At 38.3% G+C, this 25,852-nt stretch overlaps 1 protein-coding gene across 4 annotated transcripts in view; it reads right to left on the reverse strand.

Annotated features, from left to right (window-relative positions):
• The window catches only part of MGAT4A (alpha-1,3-mannosyl-glycoprotein 4-beta-N-acetylglucosaminyltransferase A), a 77,403-nt gene extending 62,322 nt beyond the window's left edge, over nucleotides 1-15,081 (reverse strand). For 2 of the 4 annotated variants that reach the window (XM_087938460.1, XM_026707531.2), the window contains exons 1-2: nucleotides 14,924-15,081; nucleotides 7,441-7,723 (exon numbers count right to left, since the gene is read on the reverse strand). In XM_087938460.1, the coding sequence (XP_087794586.1) occupies nucleotides 7,441-7,534 (94 nt within the window). In that variant the 5' untranslated portion in view covers nucleotides 7,535-7,723; nucleotides 14,924-15,081. Of the gene's footprint in view, nucleotides 1-7,440; nucleotides 7,724-14,496; nucleotides 14,607-14,923 lie in introns of those variants that run through there. The other 2 variants (XM_087938461.1, XM_087938459.1) reach the window with 1 other exon arrangement.
• Between the last annotated feature and the right edge of the window lie 10,771 nt (nucleotides 15,082-25,852).

The raw sequence follows: 25,852 nt of genomic DNA on the forward strand, positions 1-25,852 counted from the left end.
CTTGAGCTTTCGGGAGAGTGAAAACGTCCTCAAACATGCCAAAAATCAGCTGGGAGGCACATGCATGTGCAATGCAGTTATGTCTCGCTGGGGCTTGCGTGCCTGCACAAATGGCTCTGCGTGCCACCTGTGCCATAGGTTCACCATTACAAAACTATCCAGTCTATGCTCATAAAAGATTATGAAGTTTTTAATGAGTGTCTCAAGGAAAATCAAAAGTTTCAAATGAAATAATTAATCTCTTGGAACTACACCCTCTCATCCATCTAGGAAAGGTCTTAAAAAGAGAGCGCATTTATTTCACAATGCTATCCAACTTAAATGGCCAGAAAGTCATTTTATAGTGGCTCCACTCTCAATAATCATACGGGAACAGTTATCTAGCACAATTGCTCTAGTATGGGACCTTTAGCATCTACAGTATGCAAAACTACTGAAAGAGACCACCTGCTGGATCAGAATGAGGTATCATAGATACGTGATGATGTTCAGCTATGTACTGTATTTCTATCCCAAGTTGGTGTTTCAAGATTGTCACATTCTGAGTGGGAAGAAACAAGCTCAGGCTAAATCCTAGCAAGTCAGAATTGCTGCTCATCCATAAACATCTTGATTTCCCTGAAATATTAGTTACAACTGATTCTGGATGGGGTCACTCTTCTGTGAAGGAGCAAATCCGTGGAGCTTCAGAGGGTGTGCCAGTTATAATTTACAGCGGAATTGGGAACTCTACTGCAATGAATGCATTTGGAATTACCTTTGAAGACAACCCAGAAGCTACAGCTGTTGGCAGCCAGGAGCCACCACTGCAAAGTAACACTTATTTTGCAGTCTTGAATAGACTTCTGGGCCCAATTCAAACTTCTGATTATAATCCATAAAACTCTATAGAGTATCACACTAGGCTATCTTTGGGTAGCTTTTCTTTTTTTAATTAATTCTGTCAATTCTATTACATCATCTACAGGTGAAACTCGAAAAATTAGAATATCGTGCAAAAGTTCATTTATGTCAGTAATGCAACTTAAAAGGTGAACCTAATATATGAGATAGACTCATTACATGCAAAGCAAGATAGTTCAAGCTGTGATTTGCCATAATTGAGATGATTATGGCTTACAGCTCATGAAAACCCCAAATCCACAATCTCAGAAAATTAGAATATTGTGAAAAGGTTCAATATTCTAGGCTCAAAGTGTCCTACTCTAATCAGCTAATTAAGCCATAACACCTGCAAAGGCTTCCTGGGCCTTTAAATGGTCTCTCAGTCTGGTTCAGTAGGAATCACAATCATGGGAAAGACTGCTGACCTGACAGTTGTGCAGAAAACCATCATGGACATCCTCCATTACGGAGGGAAAGCCTCAAAAGGTAATTGCAAAAGAAGTTGGATGTTCCCAAAGTGCTGTATCAAAGCACATTAATAGAAAGTTATGTGGAAGGGAAAAGTGTTGAAGAAAAAGGTGCACAAGCAGCAGGGATGACCGCAGCCTGGAGAGGGTTGTCAGGAAAAGGCCATTCAAAAATGTTGGGGACTTTCACAAGGAGTGGAGTGAGGCTGGAGTCAGTGCATCAAGAGCCACCACACACAGACGGATCCTGGACATGGGCTTCAAATGTCGTATTCCTCTTGTCAAGTCTCTCCTGAACAACAAACAACGTCAGAAGCATCTTACCTGGGCTAAAGAAAAACAGAACTGGTCTGTTGCTCAGTGGTCCAAAGTCCTCTTTTCTGATGAGAGCAACTTTTGCATCTCATTTGGAAATCAAGGACCCAGAGTCTGGAGGAAGAATGGAGAGGAACACACTTCAAGATGCTTGAAGTCCAGTGTGAAGTTTCCACAGTCTGTGTTGATTTGGGGAGCCATGTCATCTGCTGGTGTTGGTCCACTGTGCTTCACTAAGTCCAGGGTCAAGGCAGCTGTCTACCAGGAGATTTTGGAGCACGTCATGCTTCCTTCTGCAGATGAGCTTTATGGGGATGCTGACTTCATTTTCCAGCAGGACTTGGCACCTGCCCACACTGCCAAAAGCACCAAAACCTGGTTCAATGACCGTGGGATTACTGTGCTTGATTGGACAGCAAACTCGCCTGACTTGAACCCCATGGAGAATCTATGGGGCATTGCCAAGAGAAAGATGAGAGACATGAGACCGAACAATGCAGAAGAGCTGAAGGCCGCTATTGAAGCATCCTGGTCTTCCATAATATCTCAGCAGTGCCACAGGCTGATAGCTTCCATGCCATGCCACATTGAGGCAGTCATTGCTGCAAAGGGGGCCCAAACCAAGTACTGAGTACATATGCATACTTTTCAGATGTCCAATATTGTTCTCTGTACAATCTTTGTTTTATTGATTGCATGTAATATTCTAATTTTCTGAGATTGTGGATTTGGGGTTTTCATGAGCTGTAAGCCATAATCATCTCAATTATGACAATCATGGCTTGAACTATCTTGCTTTGCATGTAATGAGTCTATCTCATATATTAGTTTCATCTTTTAAGTTGCATTACTGAAATAAATGAACTTTTGCACGATATTCTAATTTTTTGAGTTTCACTTGTAGATACATGCTTCAAATCGCACCTCTTTTTTATGAGCAAGATGTTAAAGCTCCAACTAACAAACCCAAGCAAATCAGAACTCTGAGACTTGGCTCCTTCTCAAAGGTCTTCTTTATTGAGTACATCATTTTGGTACAGCTTCAATGGACAACTAAATCTAAATGTTTCCCATGGTTTCAGTATAATTAAATTAGGAAATAACCCCCTTCCCAAGTGCCATGGGTCACATCTGGGTTAATTGGCTGCCTCTTCAGGCACTCCTTCCCCAACTTATCTGTTGCCACTAGAGATGACCTTGGTTTTCAGGAGAAAGTTCTTTGTTGTGTCTAATAATGCATTCCTACCTCCTTCCCCACTTTCCCCTCGAGGTGGCAACTGAGGAGCAGAAAGAAGGCTTGGCCAAATTCAGTTCGAAGTTGACACAAGAGGGATATGGACCAGAAGGGGTTTTCTCAGTTATGGCACATACTCTGTGGAATACATTTTGTAGTCCTTATTAGCACAATCCATTTAGCTAGCATAATTAGTGTGTAGTCCCCAAGTTGTAGAAGAACTTTAGGAGTTTCAGAAAAGTTGGGGAAGAACTTCAGCAGATTTCAGAAAGATAATCATTTTGAAAAGCACATCATATAAATTGCATAGAGAAGAATATAGTTCTTAGAATGTTAGACATTCAACATATTAATGAGAGTATAATATTTTACCTATAAAACTGTGTAAAACATTTATGAACAAATTGACTATGTATATTTTTTATTTACCAGTAAACATATATAGAACTTCCCTAAAAGCTTGTGTGCCACACTATAAATTGGCTGGTTGGTCTTTGTTTGGTATGTTTCTCACCCCGTAGCAGTTGATCGGTATAGTAGAGCAGGACTCCCCAATCCCCCAGATGCAGTCCACTACCAAGCCTTGAGCTGTTCAGAACCAGGCTGCAGAAGTAACAGGCGAATGCACACCTGCACACATCCCTTGTGCGTGCAGTGGGCAAGGGCATGTGCCTACTCCATTTGCAGGCATGCATGTCCACTGGTCACATGGAACTCTCCCCTCCCCCTCCCCATGCTCGGCTGGTGCACAAACTCGGAATGGTTGGAGAACTTTGTAGTAAAGCACTGATGTATAAAATGTGTATTATATTTGCTTACTTGCATGATGAAAATGAGCCACGCATTTTGAAATATAAACACATACTATGTCTAATATATTATGTAGCTCTTCTGTCAAAAATAGTTCAGGATAAAACAAATTATCTCTTCTTTCTGCCTGCTAAAGCATAAGAACGTTCTGCTAGAGATCAAGGACGTTTATCCTTAAACAATTCCTTTCAGTATCTGTATGATTTGTTTTGTCTGCATGGCCTTTAGTCTAATAGATATATGCGAAATAAAAAGTAGAGCCCAAACTTCTATCACTATAAATACATAAAGGTTTTAAAAAGTAAAAAAAAACATATTTTAACCGAGCTCTCTTCAATAATTTCTATACCTGACATTACCAGTAAACATGTATAGTTTCAATCTCTTCAATAATTTCTATACCTGACATTGGTTCTAGTTAGCTATGATGGTTTTCAAGACAAACTGCTCACACAGTCCTGGTGTAATATAACGTGTTATCATGACTCAGGTGCAAGATTTGAATCAGGAGACTTGGGTGGAAGATGAAGAGAACTCTATATAGACTTACAGCCATTCATTTAGTGACCATTTGAAGATATAACATCACTGGAAAAAAGTGACTTACGACTGTTTTTCATACAACTCTTGCAGTATCCCCCATGGTCACATGATCAAAATTTGGATGCTTGGCAATTGGTATGTATTTATGATGGTTATAGTATCTCAGGATTATCTTTTGTGACCTCTGACAAGCAAAGTCAGTGGGGAAACCAGATTCACTTAGCCATATTGCTAACTTAACAACTGCAGTGATTCCCTTGACAACTGTGGAAGACTAGGTTATAAAATGGGGCAAAACTCACGTAACAACTGTTCTGTGTTTAGCAACAGAAATTTTGGGCTCAACTGCAGTTGTAAATAGAGAACTACCTATATAATCCACTGAGACTTCTAACGAAAGGGGAAGGTGTATGCAATTAATAGTAACTGCAAATCTTCACCTTCGCCATGCTATTTGCTCCATTCACATTCACCATGCTTTTAGCCTATTTAGCACATTGGTTAATTTAAAAGGAAATAAAGAGGAGGCTGCCATACTGATAAGCTCTGGTCTCCAATATTTTACTGCCAAGAATCTCTATGGAAACCATGGAGGGTCCTTACGTTTTATTACAGATGCTGACTGCGGTGCCTTCAAAGTATACTTATAAGCCAAAAAAGAAAAAAAAAGAAAAAGAATAAAGGTACAGTAATTGGGAGCATGCAGCGACGGCCAAAACTTTGAGGACTGGTCATAAGTACCGCTTGTGTAGTGCTATTGTAATTTTGGTCACTGAAGAAGTAGTCATAACCTAAGGACTATCTGTAAACCGGGAAAGTATGGCACATTCTGAAGCAAGGTAGCTTTATAAGAGGGTAGGTAACATTTGTTACATTCCAACTTAACCCATATTTTCTAGGGGCCCAGTTTTGTGAAAAGGAAAGCATCTCTCCCAGATGCTGCTGAGAGAGTGATACATGTTCCTAATTTGAATGCTTTGCTTGATGCAGTATGATACATTTCCTCTGTCCCTCTCTCTCTCTCTCTCTCTCTATTATTCAGATATACACAGTGTGAGAAACTTGGCTTAATCTAAAATTTACCATACAATAAAAATCAGTGACCCCCTACTTCTTTCACATCCAACAAAGTTTAAGAAAAAAGCTATTTCACTTTCAAGCATTCAACATAGTAGTTTCAGAAGGAATAGCTTCTTCTATAGTAGGAAACACAAGGCAGATGAACGAAAGCTGCAGTCCTATATACATTTTGTTTAGAAATAACCTTGAACTCAATGGGGCTTGCTTGTTACACAAGGTTAGGCAGTAAGCCATAATGAAAAATTTTGAAACAAGACCTCTGAAACCATGTCACCAATGGCAACCAGCCATCCCTTGATATGTCTCCTATGAATTTTCAGCTAACTGAAAAATAGTCAGAGAGATTGTTTTTTTCTTGCTTTGTGTAGGGAAAGTAAAAATATTTGACATCTCTTACATTGGTCAAAATAGATTTCCTACTTTCTGGAAATTGTAACATTAAAAAGAAGTGGTAACACAGTGGTAACACAGTTTACAATCTCCTGATTTTTCTGTTTCTGTATCCATACAGTTTATATATTTAACATATATATTTAGCATGTCAAATATGCAATGAAATTGAAATATAGTATTTAATTTGTTTTTTAATCTGGCTACAGTCTGAAATTGCAAAAACTTGGAAGTAACAAAATCATTTCCAAAAAATTGTTACAATGGAAAAGACAACAAGTAATTGCACTGTTTTCTAGCAAAACCCTCACAATGTTTTCTGTTCCTATTTTTATACCTTAGAAGTGAACCATGTTGTAATAGAATGGCATATACTATTATTGGAAAGCCAGTATTAAATCTATTTAATCTATATAAACAAACAAATAAATATATTTAAATACATTGATGGTTAACCATATCAAGGGGAATTTGCTTCTTCCTTTGCTCCTAAAGTATCCTGTTTATGCTATTGGTTTTGTTATATTTACATATTTTAATGCAGTCAGTGTAGGGGTAATACTGTACTTATTGGAACAGTCAATCTTCATTTCTACATTTTAACAAGGAACATATATTTTCTCTTTATTAGTACTTAAGCCAGCAACCAAGAATGAATTACATAGATTCCTTATTTGCACTAAAGCAGTTGCTCCAAGACATTGTTGATCATAAGTTCTTGTGATGTTTTATATTTATTTGCAAATGCTGTACTGATATCACAAAATGCAAAATTCCCACAGGTGAATTACACAAATCTTATTTATCTCTGAAGACTTGTGTGGCAAGTTAATAATACAATGCATTAGGACTGCATTTAACAATATCAGTTTGAACATGTTAGATTATTGTAATGGTCATTCTTATAAACTCTTCTCTAAATACGATTTTGGAATAATTGATTCAGTCAACAGCATGTGTAATTGTCATAAAAACATTAAACCCTTCTTTATGAATTGGTCAATATTGATAATTAAAAAACACAACCATGTTTCTTTAAAAGAATACTGTCTATCATCTTTGTAGCTATTAACTCATGTTAAAGAAGAAAATAGATCATAACAATATTCTCCTACATTCTTTGAACTCCCACTGTAGTTCAGGCTGTAGTTCAGGATGGAATCTTATGTGATATTTTTTTTAATGTGCAAAGCTATGATGCAGAATAAGAGCTAAAACAGAAATTGACATATTTCCATCAGAACTTCTTGAGCATAATTGATATAGTAATACTTCCTTACAATTTTATATAGTCTTTTGCCCCCTTTTCCCCCAAAACATTGATAGGAGCCATGTGAAGCAATGGTTAGAATGCAATATTGCAGACTAACTCTGTCCACAACCAGTTCAATCCTGATTGAGTTATTGTTGACTCAGCCTTCCATCTTTCTGAGGTCGGTAAAATGAGGACCCAGATTGGAGCAATATGATGACATTGTAAACTGCTCAGAGAGTGCTGTAAAGCACTAAGGAGTGGTATATAAGTCTAAGCGTTATTGCTACATGTCTGAAGAAAACACTAAGCTATGGATCTGCAAGGAAACTATTTCCTTCTAAAAAAATTTTTTTTAAATGTCATTATACTGCTTCTTTTAGCTTAAACATCTAAGAACTTTTCAAATGTATTTATATTGGTCTCTCTTTTTCCCCTCTCTTTTCAAAAAAGATATGACTTACCTTTTCCATTCTGCCATGCTGTATACCATGATAAACTGAGGAAAGATGTGATGAAAATCAATGCAGTGGCCACAGTTCCATTTCGGAGCCTCATCTCATTTCAACATCACACTGTTTAGATTTGACCAAGGTTCCGCATTCAAATTTTGTGGCTTAAGGACCAGATATTCCAGTGAAGGTTAGACAGTTGCCCAGGCATTCCTAATCATTGTAAAGCTGGAAAATACATTGTATTACTTAAAGTCTTGTTGCTGTAGAATGTAGTTCTTTAATCTGTTATGTTCTGTGAACAAACAATAGTAATTTCAGAATGAGACCATACATGAGGTATCAATAGTAAATCAAATGCAGTATATTATCTTTAAGAGACAAAACTCTGAATAATCACCTATTCAGATTCTTAGTCCTGCCAAAAATCTACTTAGTTGCTCCTATCATTGGCAAACTTGGGTCAGGCCCAAAGTAAGTGCCGGTAATATCCATTAAACCTATACTCCTCCTCTTCTCCTCACACAATGCCTCAGAAGTTGCCTCAAGTGGTCTTGGAGACTGGAGGGCATGGAGTCTCAGTCTCTTTTACCACAGTAGTAATCACACTGGGTTTATGTTCTGAGGCAGCATCTGATTGGGCCAGCTTGCTATTAGCATAACAAAAGAGGGTTTTTTGTTAACTGCATGATGCACAGCTGCAGTTTAACAAGCAAGTCTCCATGATCACTTAAGGCAACATCGGATTGGACCAGCTTACTGACAAGATTTTTTTTTAAAGGTTGATTTGGATTTTTTGAAATATGCAATGAATAACCAGAGCATCAACAGAACAGCTGCAGAAACTTTTTTTGGGGGGTGGGGAATCTTCCCAGAACTTATGCCCCATGATCTAATGTTAGCATCACTCAAACATAATATTTTCTCTTATCCTCAAAACTACCTTTTCCCCCTTTTCCTAAGGGTCTGAATTATTTCTAAATGGTAAGTTTTAGATTTTAATATGGCAAAGTAAATAAAACACTTTTAACACTTGCATTTTGCTCAGAAAGGGATAGTATCTAAATCTGTCAATTTATTTCTTTTGTAAACATCCACACTTTCGCAGTCTAACGCATGTTTTAAATGTTCATTTAAGTATGACTGTGATGCTTTAGCATTTTGCTAGATATTTGGAACAAAGCTTGTTATGTAAACATGATGCTGAGACCTCCTAATAAGTTACTAATTTCAATTTTAAATAGGGTTATGGGGAAACAGTAATGAAAAACAAACATTTAGAAAAATAAAATGAACATGAGAGTCCAGTACAGGTAAAGTAACTAACATCTTTTCTGCCAAAGTGCATTAAAGTGGTAATGGAGTGCTTTAGTAAACACAAATGTGCATGCCTTCTTTATGACACAATTCCCAGCCTATTGCTTAAAGCTCCCATGTTACTATTCTGCTTTTGGGAGAAGGAACATTCCCTACACCCTATCCCAAGTAAATGATTCATTTGACGAAGCCTGGAAAACGCAGGTGGCTTCTGTTCCTTCCCAGAGGAGAGTGACAATCCTTCTATAGGTGAGAACTTTCCTTTAACTTTTTCACTAGCTTTGCAAGCTCTGGGTTTCATTTCTATCCTTTATGAAGTCAGATTGCCATATCCTGATACGGAAGAAGAGTCTTCCTTCAGCTAGTTAAATTTCTCCTACCCACTCATTTCTTTTAGACCAGTTGAAAAGATTGAGAAGGGCCATGAATGATCATTTCCCAGCATCCAGCCAGGCTGCTCTGCTTACAGATGGTTTATAATTGTGCTTATACCAGGCACACAGCAGGTTGAGAAGGCTGAGAAGGAAAGGACAGAAACCCCTAGCTTTCATTTTATTTCCCTGGATGAGAAACCGGTTGTGCGAGTAGAAACTGCCCTTGCCATCTTTTCTTACGTCTTTTTAAAGTCTTCCAGATAGCAAGGGTACAAAGGAAGGACAGAGAATTCCACAGGTAGGCTGGCTTTGGAAAAATCACAGTGGTGTCTGCCCATTGGTACATATGTACGTAAGGACGGATGGACAAACGGGCACACACACACATGAAAGGAAGTTAGTCATGTTAGAGATATCCATAATATATTTCCTTTTTGTGCTAATATAGAAAAGGGCTAGGAAATGTTTGGAAATATTCCTAAAGGAAAGAAGGATTTCAGAAAACAAAATTAGACTGACTCAATGCAAAAATAATTAAAGTAACTCCTACTGAAGTTAATAGAATATTTAATTCACATTGCATTTTGCTTCCATTTCATTCAGCTAATTAATCAGCATCCAATATCAAAATCATCTAGTTCAGTTCCTTGCCTAGTGTCGCCTACACAAAATAAAAATTAAACGTAAGGACCCAGCCAAATGCAAAAAAGATTACGAAAGATCTAAGAATAACTTAGACCCCAATTTTAGAAACTTGAAGAAAAAGGGATACAAAACTCCAGATATATTGATATATTCCATGCATGTATGTAATGAGCAGTTAGCTTATTCAAATACCTGTTTTCCATTATGAATCTCCTCGCCAATTCTATGCCAACTTCAATTCATCCATACTGGCATTACTTTGTTTAAAGGTGTTTATTATTGTAATTATCAAAAGATGTGGCCTAGCACTCTAGCTGATTCTGCTGTGTGACTATACAGAGATATAGTAAAATATATCCAAACATGCCAAACAAAAAAAAGAATTTGTCAGCAGTGAGAAAAAAGGAATGCCATATGGTTCCAAGGGGCACATATTAATAACATCACTGTTTATAACACTACAGTAAAAATAACATCACCAGTTTCGAAAACATGCTATTTCTCACAAACTAGGGATGATTCTTTGCTGCCTTTGCTTATCCACCACGAAGGTGAATCGGTGAATATTATCTCATTAATGAAAAGTATAACCCTAATAAGGCTTAGCACAATTAAGTTCTACTAGGAGCTTTTCCCTACTGGGAGCTTCCCCAGAAAACAATTGATTTTATGATAGTTTTCCCAGATCTGTATTTTTGTTGTCTTATAAAACTATTCCTGCATTAATGCAGAAGGTCTAGAAATCATTTAAATGGAAAAAATGGAATTGGCAGGGTTAGGGTTTGCAAAATAAAGAATGAGCTATTTTTCCCCCAACTAGGTTTTACTCTCACTGTTCAATTAGGGGATTTATAGTAATTATGTTTTTGTTTTGTTTTTAAACTTCTCTAGCTATTTTATTTGTCCCTTAAATATAATTAAATGGGTCCACACAGCAGACATGCAGGGAATTAAGCAAACACTATTTTTAATAGATCTGTTTTAAAATGCTGACTGTAATATTTACAGAGCAAGAATTTGTTTTTCCATACGTATCTAGCCACATAGAGAGAGATGCATAATATTTTAATTGAATGGTGTTAATAGTGTTGAAAAAAATCCAAAGGAGTCTGGTAGCACCTTTTCTGATTACCAAATTTTTTATTGAAAAGCATATGCTTTCAAGAACTGCAACTCCATCTGTTCAATAATGTATGCCTTTCAACAAAACTTGTTATCCAAAAAAGGTGCTACTCAAATTCTGATTTTTTACCACTACAGCTGTCCTCTTACAAGGTCAATAGTGCTGAAGTTTGTCTTTCATGTATTCAAGCTTTTCTCCCTTTTCCTACAAACCCCCCCACTCCCCAAAATAACATATTTTCTTTTGAAATCTGGCATCAGAATTTCATTTTTTAAATGTGTGCCAATGTGTTCACAGAAAAAAAATGACAATAAAGAATATCTTATCTTATTATAAAGACTAAAACTATGTTACTTTTATAAATACATATAGTGCACAAGTGTTTATATGTAAACAAGTTCCAATTATTCAGGATAATTTAGTAGTACCACTGTATTCAATAGGGCCCAAATAAAATTTAGAACTGCAGTCTAAAGTAGCTTTTGAGTGGAATGGAAAGTGTAGCACAAGAATAATGTAACAGAGGTTTGAGTTTAATATTGTTACTGCAAGACAAATTCTTTCTGACTGAGCTTTCAGTGGCTATAGCTCTACTACAGCTACCATGAAGGAACGTGTTGGTTTAGTTCTCAAATGCAAACAGCTCTTATTCTGGGGGTTTTCCCTATTTACATATAGCTAGTGGTTTTTTAAAACTGTTTTTAAAGTGTCTTTTAAAAAACCCGACAGCACTCATATATACAACCTTATCTTTATTCATGGGTATGTGTGTGTCTATCTGTTATATATAATGTCAGAATAAATTTATAGTTTAATAAACGGCATATTCCTACACGAAAGTTAATACAATATAGGCATTAGGAACTATTTTATATATAGTGCATTCAGAAAGTATTCAGACCCCCTTTTGTCAATTGTTATGTTACAGCCTGTTCTACAGTTGTTGAAATTCATTTTTTTCTCGTTAATCTAGACTCAGTACCCCATAAGGACAAAGTGAAAACAGAATTTTAGAAATCTTTGTAAATTTATTAAAAAAAAAAACCTGAAATATCACAGTGGCATAAGTATCCAGACGCTTTGCAACAACAGATGAAAGGTGAACAGGTTGAACAACAAGGTGAAAGGTGAACAACAGATGAAAGGTGAACAGATGAACAGGTGCCTGTTGCTGACCAGTTTCTACACCTTGATTAGAGTTAACTTGTGATAAATTAAATTGATTATTTCAAAAAGGACACATCTTTCTATAAAAGGCCTCACAGCTGACAGTCGTGAGGTCCAAGGAACTGCCTACAGAGCAAAAGTAATGAGGTCCAAGGATTGAGGGAAAGCTGCCTGCAGAGCTCAGAGACAGGGTTATTGCAAGGCACAGATCTAGCTACACTAAAATTTCTGCTGCACTGAATGTTCCTAAGAGCACAGTGGCCTCCGTAATTCTCAAATAAAGAATGACACAACCAGGATTCTTCCAAGAGCCGGTCGCCCAGTCAAAGTGAGCAATTATGGGAGAAGGGCCTTAGTTAATAAGAGAGGTGACCAAGACCCTGATGGTCACTCTGACTGAGCTCCAGAGATCCTATGGGGAGATGGGACAGAATTCCAGAAGAGCAACCATCACGGCAGCTCTCCGCTGATCTGAGCTTTATAGCAGATAGGCTAGACTAAACGGAAACCTTTCCTCAGTGCAAAACACACGAAAGCCTGCTTGGAGTTTGCAAAAAAGCCTCTCAGACAGAGAGGAGCAATATTCTCTGGTCTGATGAAACCAAGATTGAACAGTTTGGCCTCAATTCCAAACATTATGTCTGGAGGAAACCAGGCACCACTCATAACCTGCCCAATATCATCCCAACAGTGAAGCATGGCAAGGGTGCTGAATGTAGATTAATGAGAAAAAATGAATTTCAACAACTGTAGAATCCGGCTGCAGCACAACAAAATTGACAAAGTGAAGGAGGGTCTGAATACTTTTTGAATGCACCATATATAAAAGTTTCTGTGTGTGTGTGTGTATGTGTGTGTGTGTGTGTGTGTGTGTGTGTGTGTGTGTGTGTGTGTGTATATATATATATATATATATATATATATATATATATATATATATATGCGCAAGGTATTCAGCTTTGTGCGGGTATTTTCCCACATCATTGTAGTTGTGCTTTTAAAGTTGTAGCAACGTTTCGGCAGAGTCTCATCTGCCACGTCATTGTAGTTGTGCTTTTAAAGTTGTAGCAACGTTTCGGCAGAGTCTCATCTGCCACGTCATTGTAGTTGTGCTTTTAAAGTTGTAGCAACGTTTCGGCAGAGTCTCATCTGCCATCATCAGGCTTCTGTATTGTGTTCGTCCGTGAGTCATTATATATATATTTTGTGTGTATTTATATGTATGGTATTCAGCTTTGTTTGGGTATTTTCCCACATCATTATAGTTGTGCTTTTAAAGTTGTAGCGCCGTTTCGGCAGAATTTCATCTGCCATCATCAGGCTTATGTATTGGGTTCTTCTGTGTGTCAGGCTTTCACAGCTGTTTCTGTTTATTGTAACCCAATACACAAGCCTGAAGATGGCAGATGAGATTCTGCCAAAACGTCACTATAATTTTAAAAGCACAACTATTAAGATATGGGAAAATACCCAAAGAAACCTAAATACCTGTTCTCTACCTGTTACTATTATTAAAAACAATACCGAACAAAGTTGTGGTCTAATTGAATAAGTTACATACTCCTACAAATAAATTAATACAACATAGACACTAGAAGCTACGGTATCATACGGACATAACTATTTTAAAAAGTGCCAGTGTGGTCAATTAGGATTGGGGAATTAAAAAATGTATCGATTAACTGAGCTAATTGCCCAGTGTAACTCTGAAATATATATATATAAATGCAAAAAATAAATAGCGTTAGCACAGAGCTGCAAGACCATCAGGAAGATGGACAACTAACATTTTCAGACAGTGTAATCAAGAAAAATAATGGATAGCTTAAATATTGTTTTAAATAAAGCCTTTTTAAATTACTTTTTGATGAAAATGCAGAGCAAAAATAATCCAAAATAAATCTTGGGCACATAATACCGGTGTGAAGTTTTTCTTTCTTCCACTTACAGAAAGTGACTCTCTCTCAACCACACCTATTTCTTCCCCTCTTTCCTACCCAAGAACTTAATATAGCCGCTTTCTTGCGTGTAAATCCATCTCGGTTTTCTACACTTCTCACAAATGTTATACAGATCCACAGCAACATCCTCTCCTAAACGCGCTTGTATGAAAAGGGGAAGAGAGTGACAGCCCAGAGACAGACTGCCGGTCCCCAGCATACACACCCTCCACCCACGCGGCGCCACAAAAATATCTCCCCACTCCCACCCACCTTTGAACGGGGGGGGGGAAATGAACTCCCCACATGTCGCAAAGTGGGACACAGGGCAGGCTCGGCGCCCGCCCGCCTTTTCTCCGAGGCGCAGCTCGGGGAGGACAGCTTGTCCCTCGGCAGGCGAGTTTCCCCCGCGCCCTCACCGGCAAGCACAGACGCGCAGCTCCCCCTCACAACCTCCGACCGTCCTCCCACCACTTTCTCCCCTCCTCCTTCTCTTTCCTACCTGTATCAATCCGAATGCGTGAAAGAAATAATAATTTTTTTTAAAAAAAAAAGCCGAGCTGCCGCAGTGAACGGTCCATTCATTCCCAAAGCCGACCCGCGGATGTTCTCACGGCGAGCATGAAGAACCGGCCTTGTAGCTTCACCTTGCCCCCGCCCCTCCTATTTGCCCCCGCCCCGGTTGCCACCCTCACCCGAGGCTGTCATTCCGGGCAAATGCCCCGCCGGCTTCTCTCCGACCTCCGCCAAATCATTCCAAGGCCTCGGTAGACAGCACCTCTTCCCCCTCTCGCTCCCTCAGGTGAATGCGTCTCTTTCCCCCCGCCCCCCCACCAACCCAACCCATCCCCACCCGCCCCAGATCACAGCCCGGAGTAGAAAATAGCTACATCGGGACGCTACTCCGTCCTCTCCTTCTCGACGCTCACCTTGGACCGCAGAATCGCCGCTCCTGCACGGGGATTCCAGCGTGCGCAGTTGCGACGGAATCCCCGCTCCCCGTTAACGCCTCCGTCACCCGAGAGAGAGAGAGAGAGAAAGAGGCTGCCTTCTGGATGCCGCGCAGGAGAAAAACCCCTCCCAAGGCAAAGAGTTGACTTCAGACACCACGAGCCTCCCCGGCTAGGCTTGGGGGAGTTACCCGCCTCCCTTCACTTACTCGCACTGCCATTGGCCAAGACGAGCCGCATAAGTCACCAATGAACAATCTTGGCTTGAACGGACCCTTGCAACCGATGGGCCTGCGAAGGTGTCAGTCCCCTTTACTCGGGCCTTATATACAAGTCTCGCGAGTTTTGTTGTCCTTTCTGTGGAGGTGCGGGGTGGTGGAAAAACGAGGGGGTTCCGCGGGGGATGTTTGCTGCCTTCGCTTGCTTCTTACTCTCACGTAAGGGCGCCTAAGACGGCGCTGCTCCCTCGCTATTGATCCCACCTAAGGTAAACCCCCAAGAGCGGATTTGGAGGGACAGATCACAGCGACAGCAAACGGATAACTAGCAGGAACAGTTCGTCTGAACATCCTTCATCTTATCTGAGCTGCGTGTTGCTATTCCTTTCTGAGCCGTCTTTTACCCCAGGGGTCTCCAACCTTGGCAACTTTAAGCCTGGAGGACTTCAACTCCCAGAATTCCCCAGCCAGCTGGCTGGGGAATTCTGGGAGTTGAAGTCCTCCAGGCTTAAAGTTGCCAAGGTTGGAGACCCCTGTTTTACCCAGTACTCTGTCGTCTCTATGTTGAAAAAAAATATGTAATCTTACCCAAGAAAGGGGGGGGGGAACCCGACACGATTGCTTTCAAGTTCTTTGGGTCTACTAGAAGTCAATTAGTTCTGCTAAATCGCTTGTTTGAAAGATCTATGTGAATCTTAAAATAATAGTTTGGAATAGAATTAAAGAAAATCATATAGTAAAAGGTTTTGTCTTAGGACAAAAAGAAAAAGGAAAAAAAAAACCAAGTTCCATGGAAAAGGTTCCAATGTGAAAAGGAGGAAGGACAGAGAAGAGGAGGACTGACAGCAAGTTGGATGGATGGATTCAGTTACGGTGGGGATGAGTGCAATATTGGAAGACTTGAAATACCAGATTAGCGAAAATCTATGTAATTGATAGAGGTCGAAAACAACTTGATGACACACTATCTAAAACTTCCCTTTAGCCAAATTATAGCTTCTATATTGCCTAAAGGCACCACACATAGCTATTCTAAGCACTTTTTAATCTGGGTTTTTTTTTAAAAAGTTCTGTCTGTACAGAAGTCAAAGAAAAATATTGGGAAGATTAGAAGCAGAAGACAGTACTGAGCCTTTCCCTATTAAAGTGCTGCCCATTTCTCTCTGAGTTACGACAAAACAATATTGACATAAAATTTGTTGTTTTCATTGCCACTCCCTACCTCTCTTGGATTCATTCCCAGCCATTGCCAACTGGTGTCATCTTGACATATACTTACATATACTTATATACTTCTTTCTCCTTATCTCCTGCATATCACTGCTAGCAGAAAGAACATGGAACGGTACAGTACAGATTGTGTGATCCTGATTTCAGGACTCTCTAGATCAACATATCTGTTCCTCCCAAACTGCCGCTAACTATCTTTCCAAATTAAACTAGTGTGAAAGAAACATAGGAGGACATCAAAACAAAAATAGCTACAGAGAGTAAGGAAGGGGAGCAGGCAATGATTCTGCAATCAGGTAATACCTATAGGGTGGGATTGCTGGAACTGACTAGATCCTGGGCAGCTATACACTGTAATTTTAAAGGATTGGTAAATTCCTCATTCCCCACTTTCTAAAGATAAGGAAACGTAGAACGGGTGCAACTAAAGATAGATGATGCCCTTGGTCTACTGATATCATTTCTGAGCATTGGTAAAACAGAATTGTACAAAGAACCACTTCCCCAAATAAAATAGGGTAGGTCTACTTTTATTTCCTCTACTTTGTTGAAATCTTGGAGAAAATACTGTTTCAAAAATAAGGAAATAAAATAAGAGTAACTTCCAAAGAAATCTGGAAATAGAGGACTATAATAGGAAAAGCAAGAAGAAAATGGCTGAAGAGATGACGGCAGAGGGAACATGCTAGTCACACTCATGACAATTACCTGAAATCACCTTTGAGATAATGGGTGACAAAGTGATAGAGATTATACATACATTGAACTTGTGCTGGGGCATGGTAAATCTATTGGAAGAAAAATAACACTCATTTGTATGACCAGCCCTGGCTTTTTTCCTAAAATATTTTTTTAGATACAAGTATACTTGTTTCCAGTGGGAGTTATTTTGAAGTGGGCTGTAATTAGATTTACAAATTTACAGAGGCCTAGAAACTAGGAAACTATTCAAGTATCCTTAGGCATGAAAAATCGGCTACGTGACTTTGGACCAGTCAGTCTCTCTCTGCTCACCTCGCCCCACCAAGTTACTGTTGTGAGGAAAATAGGAGGAAGAAGGAGTATTAGGTCTGTTTGCCACTTTGAGTTATTCATAAAAGTAAAATGACTGGGTGGCTGTGGCCTAATGATATATATCATGTCAATCAGATAAAAGGGAAAGCTAAATGGGGCGGGGTATAATAGAGATGGCAGCAAATAGTTTCTCTTGCTTTTCTGCCCTCTGGAACTGCCAGTATCTTTGAATACCAACAAACTGAATTCAGTCCCATTCATTAACTGAAAGTGGATGAGGACTTCTGAACCATTCAAGTCAGAGGTGGTATTCACCATGTTCTCACCAGTTCTGAAGAAACGGTAGCAGAAATTTTGAGTAGTTCGGAGAACCGGCAAATACCAGCTCTTGACTGACCCCGCCCCCATCTATTACCTGCCTCCCAAGTCCCAGCTGATTGGCTGGGTCTTCTTTTGTTGCCCTGCACAGGAGAACAGAGCTGGAAAGCAGGTTAGTGGGGTGGAGTGGGAATGGGGATTTTGCAGTATCCTTTCCCTGTCACGCCCACCAAGCCATGCCCACCAAGCCATGCCCACAGAACTGGTAGTAAAAAAATTTAAATCCCACCGCTGATTCAAGTCAAGAAAGAAAACAAAATTGGAAAGTGGGGAAGGTCTAGAAGAAAGACAAGGAAAAGAATGAGGCAATATGCAAACTAAACAACAAAAGACAATCAACTCGTAGCCTAGAGAGAGAAGAAAAATTTTGGGATTATTATAAATGTGATTAGATTAAGCAAACACGTGACAGCAGTGACATATTAAAGAAAGCATCAGTTTTTGTAGGAAAGAAAAACAGAATTATCCTAGAGAAAAGAAAAAGAAAAAAACTATTTTTATTAAAGTTCAGTTTGAGAATTAAGAAGCCTATCAAGAGAAAATAATTCAGAAATCTTAATGAAGGGGGATGATAGGCTTAAATAGCCTAGCAAAATCTTCTGTAGTCTGTATATTGTTATGCTTGTGATTTTCCTTCCTCCTACTGTTTCATGCCAGTTCTGGATGCCATTAAATGAAGAGGCTTTGTTTCCTAAATCTAAACTCCTGAATTGCACAATAACAGCTTTGTAATATGAAAAATTGTAATTAAAGTTGAAAGGCTTTTAGTTACACACAATTTTATAAGTCCAATCATTTGAAACATTATTCCTGGAAGGTATCCCTCTGTGATTTCCAGCAACTCCAAACGTCTCCAGAAATCTAAAATTCATTTTAATTGCCTAATAGCAATAGCACTTAAACTTATATACCACTTCACAGTGCTTTGCTGTCCTCTGTATGCAGTTTACAGAGTCAGCCTGAACAATCTGGGTCCTCATTTTACCATCTTCAAAAGGATGGAAGGCTGAGTCAACCTTGAGCCACTCAGACTCAAACTCCTGGAATGAGAATGAGTTAGTATTGCATTCTAACCACTGCACCACCATGGCTCTAATAATCATGGAAATCATGATAAATTACCACACACTTACCTGTTTCCCCCTGGCCTTCTAGTGGTGTGCCACAGGTAGTCCTTGACTTACAACAATTTGTTTAGTGACTATTCAAAATTACAACAGCACTGAAAAAAGTAACATATGACCATTTTTCATACTTACAACCATTGTAACATCCCCACGGTCACATGATTAAAATTTAGGCACTTGGCAACTGACATGTATTTATGACAGTTGGATTGTCCTAGGGTCATGTGATCTCTACTTGTAATCTTCTCAGCAGGCTTCTGACAAGCCAAGTCAATGGAGGAAGGCAGGTTCACTTAACGGCTGCATGATTCACTTAACAATTATGGCAAAAGAGATCATAAGATGGGGCAAAACTCACTTAACAATTGCAACAAAAAAACTGAGCTCAATTGTGGTCATAAGTCAAGAACTACCTGCATACAGGTTACAGAATTTGAAATGAAGGTACATTCCTAGATGCTTTATGAAATTATTTATGGTGTCATCTTCTCCAAGCTTGGCCCTTGGAGTGGTTTGCCTTGCAGCATAAGATCTTTGCAAAAATCTATAGGAAAGCCAGTTGGAGGAAATCTTCTACATCAATGCTGTAAGTGCATTTAGTAACAATTGATTATGTGCCATGAAGTCAGTGTGGACTGTTAGCAACCACATAGATTTTTGTCCCTAATGATCAGCTCTAACATGGTCCTTCAGGTTTTCCAAAGATAAATGAATTTAGAAATTAATTGGCACCTTATTCTGTGACTGTGGATGGTTGGCTTAATCTTTTTTGCTGCAGTTTTATTGACTATGGGCATATTAAATTTGGTTATTCAAAACTTTCAAACAAGTAAATTGGAAGGACTCCATTCTCCAAATCTAATGTACAGGAGGGAAAAACTGATTACTAATTGCATTTAAAAGGTTATGCAATTTACCATAGAATCTAAACAGCTTGTAAACAGTTGTTAAATATGTAATACCTACACAGCAATTTCTTTGTGGGTTTGCAACATTGTGTTTCTTTGTGAAATACTGTATTTCACCACTGGTTAGAAAAAACTTTGGTTCCATTCCAGACAATTTAGATGAAACTGCCATTTCAATAATATTTTATTGTGAAAGGTAAAGGTTTCCCTCGCACATGCGTGCTAGTCGTTTCTGGGTCTAGGAGGCGGTGCTCATCTCCATTACAAAGCCAAAGAGCCAGCGCTATCCAAAGACATCTCCGTTGTCATGTGGCTGGCATGAGTAAACACCAAAGGTGCATGGAATGCTGTTACCTTCCCACCAAAGTGGTTCCTCTTTTCCTACTTGCATCTTTACACACTTTTGAACTGCTAAGTTGGCAGAAGCTGGGACAAGTAACAGGAGCTCACTCAGCGCAAGGGATTTGAACCATCAAACTGCCGACCTTTCTGATTGACAAGCTCAGCATCTTAGCCACTGAGCCACCATGTTCCTACATTTTATTGCTAAGATGTCACATATCAGCATGGATGTCTTTGAAACACTTTTGGCTGAACCTCTCGGGTTGAACTGGTAATAATGCTATGAGCATTGTTACATTGTATGATTTGGTCTTCTGTATTTTAATGTCCTACAAGGAAGGGATATTGTTATCAGCAGCATGTCTGGGAAAGAAAGATAATAGCTACATCCAGTTACTCTGTGCTGACAATTTTTGGCCTGGGGGAGAAATACTGGGACTAATATTAGAAGCAGACCACTGGGTGTGTTTTAAGTACCTATCCAAGAATGCAAGGAATGAGTCTTAACATCTATAAGACCATCCATCTGTCTTGCTGAAAGACCTCCTAGACCTAGACCATACAAGAGCAAGCAGTTAAATATAATTGACAGGTAGAATTATAAAACAATAAACCATGTCTGAAACTCGTAAAGCTCCAGCAACAGCAAATTTGATAACAACAGAAGCTGTGTTGCCAACATCCTTTATTTCATAATAAATGTTTTTCTGTTCCTGTAATTCAAAACCCTGGAAGGAACAGAGCAATACTTTATCACATTCACTGATGTTAGTACTTCCGACACATGTTCTTGGCCCAGAATTCATAGGGAAAGACAAATAATAACAGAGCATTAAGAAAACCATAGCAGCTAAGTGATGTTCAAATATCATCTTTTTATAAGTAGGTGAAGCTACAGTTCAGTGACATATAAATAAGCATTTAGTCTCACAGCAGTCAAACTAGAATAGCCTTTCCAAATGGAGATACTCTGTAGAGGTTGGATTAGAACTTCCATTTTCCTCCAATTGTGATCATTGACCCTATGGATGAAAGACATATTGGAAAGGCCTCTCTGGAATACTGTAGAATAGAGACCTTATCTTCCATAAGAAGATCTGGCGGATATCTATGTATGCTGGATTAACTAAGATTATAATTAGTAAAATATTAATTAAAATATTAAAATGAAATAGTACATGGGGTTTATTTCATAAATACTGTAAATCCCTTCTACTTTGATTAATCTAAACTTTCACAAAACATCGTCTAATTTTCTCATCTCTCTGTGCCACTAGAAGTTTTCCCTTCCATTTCCTTCAAGTTCTTACACTTGAGAGTTACGCTGGATAACAAGAGTGGCTAGTTGTTGAATTTTTTTCTCAGATTCTTAGGCAAAGAATCACATAGTATAATGATTCAGTAGCAGCTATTTTTGGACCCCTTTTTGGAATGAGAAAATCTTAATAGTTTTGCCTAGAATGAAACTAACAATTTTGTTTTCACAAAACAAATTATTTTTTACAAATATAACTTTGTTTTAAATTTATGTTTTCACACCAGTTTATAAACTCAACAATAAAAAGTTTCAGTGCGGATGCTTATGCATTATTTTTGTACATTTTCATTTAGAAAATCTATTTTAAAAAATATTTATTTCTTAATGTGTGCATTTTTGGCAACTACTTTTTCCCCACAATGCATGTGGATATTTTGACCTATGAATACATTTTATATCTCCAAAAATACTGCATATAGAATATATCGCTAGCTCAGTTTTTCTTGTAGCAGACATTTTTTGTGCATATTTATTTGTTTATTATAGTTAGAATTTGTCCATTTCCTGATTCTGGATGTTTGTTTTAAGCTTCAAACTTTATCACAAAATTGTCTCCAACAAAAGAGTACATTTTAATTGCATTTGTATATTTGCTTATACATTTGGGAAATACTGTAAGAGATAAATAACAAGTACATGGAAAACATTTATTCTGAATAGAGCATAAATATTTCTAACCAACCAATAAAAAAGTATACATGAAGATATGTGTGTAGATACATAGTACAAAGTTTAATTAGCTGGTACCTATTTGGGTTGTGCCACAACAAGGCATATAATTATTCACAACTATATACAATATAGAGTTATATAATATACAGTTTTATATATATATATATTGTGATTATCACAACATGTACTGCTTTGTCTGTAACCATTTTAATTTTTATTTATTGTGTCTTTAAGTTTCAGCTGACTCCTAGAGACTGCTTGGACAAGGCAGGATTTAGGAGTGGTTTGCTGCTTCCTCTTTCATCGGTCTGACAGAGAACTAGCCCAAGGTCACCCAACTGGCTTAGTGTCTAAGAACTAGAACTCATGGTTTCCCAGTTTCTAGCCTAGTGCTACTATACCAAATTGGCTCTCAAACATTTTAGTAAACGAGTGGAAAAGAATGGAAATTTTAAAAGATGCTTTAGTCAGTCTGGGAGATATTTAGAAAGATACAGAAACAGCAGAATCAAATAACAAAGATTAGTCCACAGCAGTGGTGTGATTAAAAAAAAAATTCTACCGGTTCTGTGGGTATGGTTTGGTAGGTGTGGCAGGGGAAGGATATTGCAAAATCTCCAGTCAGAGGTGGTTTTTGCCAGTTCTCCAAATTACTCTAAATTTCCGCTACTGGTTCTCCATAACTGGTCAGAACCTACTGAATACTACCTCCGGTCCACAGATAAGCAGATTGGACAAGATTTTCACTAAGGTCAAAGGATGTCAATGAACTGGACAGTGATTAAAGGAATGTCAACACAATGTTACCTCAAGATAATACAAGAAAGAGTGTTGAAAGAAAAATAAGAAACTCATAGGAATAATAGTTTCCCACAAAAACAGAGTAAAGTCAACATGATCAAGTTATGCAAGGAAGTCATGCAGGATCTCCTATAAAGACTCAAACTAAGTCCCCCAAAATATGCTGATCAGCTTCTGAATGGAAAGAAGGCACATTTAGACATGAATGAATGCTATACAGAGACCAGTGTTGTCTAGTGGTTAAGGAATCAGACTAGAAACCAGGAGACTATGAGTTCAAACCCCAGTTTAAGCCTGAAAGCTGGCTGGGTGACCTCACTCTGTCTCTGTCCACCTCACCTCACTAGGTTGTTGTGGGAAAAATAGGATGAGGGAGTATTAGATATGTTTGCTGCCTTGAGTTACCTATCAAAATAAAAAGGCATGGTAAAAATCTAATCAATAAATAAATATACATGCAGAGTAAAATTCTGTTAGGAAGATTTAGGAGGCAACGAATCAGAGAACTTTATGCCTTCTTTCTTCAAATAGAGAGGGTGATGGGACTCCATATACAACTTGTGTGACAGCTCCTCCCATTTGCTTCACATTCACCTGGGGCTATTTTCCAGAAGCAAATAGTGATATGTATATGATAGATTGAATTAATCAATGAACAAATGGAAACTAAGATTAGTGAGGTTTATAATGAATAGTTTATGCTTTATACTGTAGTTTGTACCATCTGTCACTCTTATGTTTCGGTATGTGCTTTATATATTTAAAACGTTAAATGGGGAAAGTAAACATTCTCTTTTAGCTTTAAACAGTCACATGCAAAACTTACAATGGTGGAGGAAACAGAAATACAGAACTACTTAAATTACAGATAGCAGCTTAAGAGAATTTCCCACAAAAAAGCAGTAAAGGGCCATATAAGATAAAAGTCTGAGTAGACACAAAACAATATGCTGTACCCTGAACTCAGAGGAACTGCAGGAAGAGATTGCATACAATCATTCAATTTCCTTGGCATTTATAGAGAATGTCAATATCGGAGATCAGCAACAGATACTGAAAAGAGATTAATGGCAGTTGTTGCCTAATGTTTCCTATTATTCTATAGCAGTAACCACCAAAATAGCAGTAATTACTTTATTGACTTAGTAAAATAACATCCAAAGCAAGACAATCCATTGTAATGTGGAAACAACATATAGTAACAGCTATTTATTTAGCTCATCTTTTATCTCATTATTTTAATGTCTTTTGGATGTTTTATAATATACATGTTAATATACAGACAGACAGACAGACAGACATGCTTATCTTTAAGGGTGTGCATCCAAATATATTTTGAGAGAACTGCTCTAGAAAATAAAATGACTTGTGGCACAATTGTTGCCACTGGAAAACCCTTCTTTCTGTAAATTCTGAATTTGGGGGCTACCCGAGGAAGGTATTGGAGAGACATTTTTCTAACTACAGGAAGGAGTTTTGGAATATATACTAAATCAGGTCGAGATGGAGATGCATATTCCCAATCTTTAATACAGCCATATTTATCAATTGTGAATGTAAAGTGACATCACAAAATGTTTATCTATTTCTGACTAAATCATGCTTAACCATAATGATTAACTGTTCTGTTCATTCTAAATACACCACAAACCTCAAAAGGAAAAAATATGTGGCCATTTTTTTTTATTTTTTAGAAAAGATAAAATCAGAAGTTATATTTGAAGTTGTGCTATCCAGGTTCAAAGGGGTCAGATTCAGTTGTCAAGTGCTTTGTACCATCCTGCTAGAATGTGCTCAGTACCAGAAGAGGGGTTTGATAAAAGTTGTTCCCCTTTTTTCTATCAGCAAAACATTAGAAACCAGAGAGGTCACCAGCAGCAAATAAATGGGATATATGTACATGTGTTTAGTCAGCCATTTTAATACACAATACATTTTATTCAGTTCAGCATAATTTTCAAAATATGGAAACAAAACCACCATTCTATTGTGACACAATCCTGTTTTAATTCTATTCTGTTTTTGTAAAATCTGAATTCTTTTCTAACTATACTTTTTTATTTAAATATATATGCAAGCAGGGGTGGGATTCTACCAGTTCGCACCTATTTGCTAGAACCAGTTGTTAACATTCTAAGCAGTTCGGAGAACCGGTTGTTAGAAGAAATTACTGGCCTAATCCTGTAAGGAAGGCAGGAAGGAAACATTCTGGTGTTGCTCACAGAAACTGCCTCTCTGTTAACCTTTATTACATTCTTGGCAGGACTAGACTTCCTGTCTTTGGAACTTCTCTGGAGTTTTTTTCTCTCCTTTGCTGGTACTTTGCTTGTGTGGAGTGACCATTCAAAGTTACAATGGCACTGAGAAAAGTGACTTATGACTGTTTTTCACACTTACGACTGTTGCATCATCCCCACAGTTTTGAGAGGCCAGGCGAGGAGATGCGTGCCTCGATGTGATATTGAGTTGGCCACAGCCAGCCAATAACATGACCACCAAGCCATGGCCACCCAGTCACATGGCCACCAAGCCACACCCACCACCTAAGCCACACCCACAGAACCGATTGTTAAAAATTTTGAATCCCACCCCTGTATGCAAGTAACAGCTTGAAACTTTCAATTGTCATCTTTTAACATCTTTTTGTAGTGGAAAGACATTACATTTAGATGCTAGTTTGAAGGCATGATTGACAAAAGAAGAGCCTGTTCAATGCTGGCTTTATCATCGTCCCTTCAGAAGGTCAGTAAGGAGTAGAGATTGGAAGAAACATTGATTTAGGAGACTCTGGTGCTAATGAGCTGAAAAAGAAAGGAGGCAAAGATCAAGAATTGAGAGTTTAGGTGGTAAAAGGTGTTAGTGGAATTAATAGGAGAGATAAAAAGCTGTATCCACTAGAA

The sequence above is a fragment of the Pseudonaja textilis genome, chromosome 8 (assembly GCF_049901715.1).
Source record: "Pseudonaja textilis isolate UNSWEBS1 chromosome 8, rPseTex1.2, whole genome shotgun sequence".
NCBI lineage: Eukaryota > Metazoa > Chordata > Lepidosauria > Squamata > Elapidae > Pseudonaja > Pseudonaja textilis.